The following is a 3,851-nucleotide window of genomic DNA, read 5'->3' as shown; positions in this document are numbered from 1 at the left end:
CTTTGAAATCTTCGTGCCCTTATATTTTTATATTCCAGGCTATATTATCCTTCAAACATGGACATTAACGTGTTCAATTTTCTTTAAGAAATTGAAAGGACAACAAGCGTCCAGTTTGTTCCTACCAGATTGAGAGTACTGGCGAAAGACTGCCAAATGGATCATTTTAATTCGAATTATATTGAATTCTGAAACGACCAAGTATTTTGGCATTTGCAAATCAATTGAATACTCAAATTTGTAAACACATTTTCGGTTCTACAGATAAACCCTGTCTTAAAAGATTATATAATAATTGTCTAGTATAAGCATACGTGTGTCGGGAATTGAACTACTTAGTCATATCCGCCACGTCAGCTATTACTTTATTGCATGTGCAAAATATCGTAAAAGTAGATAAAGATGCATTGAACTTTGAGCTAGTATCAATGGAAAACTTCTTTATTCTTTCATTTGATTATTGTTGAATTTTCATACGATATTCTTATCATTTCAGAACGTTTCCAGCGTTGTTTCTTCGAAAGATACAAGCGTATCATGACATTCTCACCAAGACGTACGCTCCGTGTCCCGAACCTAAGACAAAAATCGTCTTCCTGAAAACTTACAAGACAGCAAGCACGACAGTATCAGCCATGTTAATGAGATACGGATATTATAACAATTTATCCTTCGTACTACCTTTGAAAAGTCCGATTTTTTCAACAGTAAAATGTTTCAATAGGGGCATGATGAAGGAAGCTGTACCTCCGTTGCCAAACAGCAATGGTACTTATGACGTCCATGCTACTCATGTCCGTTTCAACAAGTCGGAATTCGCTGCTGTAATACACAATGCCACATATGTGACAATAATCCGACACCCGGTAGCACAGTTCGAATCTACATTCGGATTTTACAAAGCCGCAACTACAATACAATCTCTCCGAAAGGATTCCATGAATAGCAGCAGAGATCCCTTATCAGTGTTTCTCTTGGATCCGAAGAGGTACTATAACACCCTCAGGGGAAAGGTAAAAAATGTTTTACGAAACAGGCAAATATTTGACTTCGGATTAGACGTCCAGGACTTTGAAAATGACACCAAAATCGGGCAAATTATCGACGCTGCTTCGAAGGACTTTGATCTAGTGATGATTTCTGAATATTTTGACGAATCTCTTTTGTTACTGAAACGATTGTTGTGCTGGGAATTCGAAGATATACTTTACATTTTACAGAACAAGCGACCGGAGACGTTGCGATATTCGGTGGACATGTGGAAAGCGAAGAAAATTTTAGAATGGAACAAAGCAGATTACAAACTATACAAACATTTCAATATCACGTTTTGGAGAAAAGTTGCCGAGTATGGGTCCGGGTTCGAGGATGACTTGAAAAAATTAAGAGGCATGTTGGACGAGGTTAGATCAGATTGTCTCGAGGACGGCCTTCACAAGATTACTTATAAAAACCGTCGTAATGATACCATGTTGAAAAAGAATGCAACATCTTACTGCAAAGTTATGAACTGGGATGCGGATGTTGGTGTAGTCGCTTTGCGGAAACGACAAATGAAAAACGATTCTCTTCCATATAAATAATAAAAAAACACTGAACTTGATGATTACTTGTGGTTTTTCCCTGCAACGAAATGTACGTTGACTATAGCGCTTTATGTACATTGTATACTAGTGTACTACTATATTTGATCTGCTCGCCACTTATTGGGTCTAAGTGATTTTTTCTTTGTTTTCTATAACCTAGAGCGGTTACTTAAGTCGCATGTTAAGTTGTTTGAAGCACCATACCTAAAAAAGACAGTTCTAATGAAGATATTTCTCTTAAGTATTGTTCGCTTCTGTCTCAAAGTTGATTTTATTTCATGATAGCTATGATCATCGCCCCTGTGTTTTTCAGCGATTCTGACGAGGGCAATCTTCCGGTGTATAGGTTTTTGTACTTTTGTACTTCATCCGCGCTTTCCTTACATACGGGCAAAGAAAAGTTTACAAAAATAACACGGTCCGATCACGCCTGAATAAAACACGAGAAAGGGACTGTGGTGTTATGAGAATATAACCGTGAAATGCGTATAAAATATGTGTTTTCTGTGAGATAACTTTCGGAAATAGAATTATAGAAAGTTCTAAAATGACTTAAGTTAAGTGTCAGCGGGTTTGAAAAATGGTAGGCGGACTACAAGGAAACATATGGACATATCGATGACAAAGTGAATTTCTACACAAAGTCATGGCTTGTCGATAGCAGAGCGAGATATAAACGTTTGGTAGAAGTCTATGTATCACATGGAAAGCAAGTAGATGTTTTCTGTTTCCGTAGAAGAAAAGGAAGATGGTTATGCCAAGATAATATTCAATTTTACGTCACTAAAACATCCGTGGTCAAGCCTTCTTCGTAAAGAGTGGTCGCTAATGATAATAACTACATTCCTGAGTCTGGGAACCTATACACATGTGACTGCCGATCCAATATCATGAATTGCAGGTTTAACGACTTGTAATCTCCGATATTATCATATCATTAACTTTTTAAAACAACGTTTCTCTGTAATAAATGTGTCACTGTACCCAGTGTTTACTGTCAAAATGTTTTCTCATTTTTTAATTTGTATTTTGTGGCTTCTCACGTAGACAAATGTACAGTTGTCTGGATATGCAATTGGTGTTAAAATGACAAGTGGTCTACCAAAACATGGCCACTCGTTCTGACCATTGTTGTTCGATGTCACTTTTGTCCTAAGGACAGAGTCTCAGGCAACCATGTTTGGAACCATGTCTGAAGAAGCATTTGACTCTAAAAATAATATGATTATTTCAGTTTTTAAATAGATGGAAGACTACCTTGTAATGAAAAATGTCGCCAATTTCTTCGTAAATGCACATGTGATAAGTTGAGGTTATAAGATTAGAGTTAGAACGAGAAAATTTCACGTTAGCCTCTAATTTTTTTTAGAAACACACCACGGAAACATTTTTCAAATTTTATTCAGCTCATATTGTTTTATGATAAAGCGACTTACAATCTCCAATACATAGCAGGGATTGTTTAAGTAAACATTTTTACATACCTGAAGAGCGTATTCTTGGAAAATTCAGTTTACAGGACAATGTCAAACTATAGGCACTTAGTGGATAGCTGACCATGTAATGAAGATACGCAATTATATTGCCTTCATAATCAGTGGTAAGACCCAAAAGTTCCCAATTTGTGCACTTCTTATGGGTGCATTAATCTCGCCATATCATAGACATCCAGTATGGTGACACGAATTTTGAGTATATTTTCAATACGGCTGCTCTTGGGCCGTCTTGCACCCGAGCTGTGTCATATTGAACAGAGCCTGAACTAGTTTAACCTTGGTACCTTTAAGTACGAGATCAATGAGCGGAGACATGATCAAGTTTTTTTGAAAATTAAGAACAGGTATTACCACTTTAATTTATCATCCCACCAATGCAAATTATTCATAATACAAGGACATAATTGCCAACCTGTTATTATAAACATAAAGTCAATCTAATAGCAAATTATAGAAAATGCCGTTTCACATCCAGCAACCTATGCCCAACAATTTGGCTAATACTAAGACAGTGAACGCCCTAAAAATGCAATACACAATTGTCCAAAAGCGGTGCTACTATCCTTTTAGATGCCTTTTCTCTCTTTCAGACTTTTACTGAACTACGGTACATGTAATTTTGGACCAATGCTTGCACCACTGCCATCACTAATACAAAGTTACATTCACAATGGTTACACCCGACGGTATTTTCTTTTCGTAGGAGTCATCGATAGTTTTGATAAAATATATGTTTCTAGAATTTTAGGAAGGTACCGTGGGCCAGTGG

General features: G+C 36.8%; 1 protein-coding gene across 1 annotated transcript; it reads left to right on the top strand.

Moving 5' to 3' along the window:
• Positions 1–731: 731 nt before the first annotated feature.
• On the top strand, positions 732–1,583 carry LOC139120964 (galactosylceramide sulfotransferase-like). Its single transcript, XM_070685551.1, has one exon. The coding sequence runs from the start codon at positions 732–734 to the stop codon at positions 1,581–1,583; it is 852 nt and encodes a 283-aa protein (XP_070541652.1).
• The last annotated feature ends 2,268 nt before the right edge of the window (positions 1,584–3,851 follow it).

Source organism: Ptychodera flava, chromosome 21 (assembly GCF_041260155.1).
Source record: "Ptychodera flava strain L36383 chromosome 21, AS_Pfla_20210202, whole genome shotgun sequence".
In the NCBI taxonomy this organism is placed as follows: Eukaryota; Metazoa; Hemichordata; class Enteropneusta; family Ptychoderidae; genus Ptychodera; species Ptychodera flava.
The sequence above is the reverse complement of the archived record's forward strand: the minus strand, read 5'-3'. Positions and strand labels throughout refer to the sequence as shown.

Excerpts from the sequence above, each read along its gene's own strand:
- LOC139120964 (XM_070685551.1), top strand. The coding sequence starts at position 732 with ATGAAGGAAGCTGTACCTCCGTTGCCAAACAGCAATGGTACTTATGAC.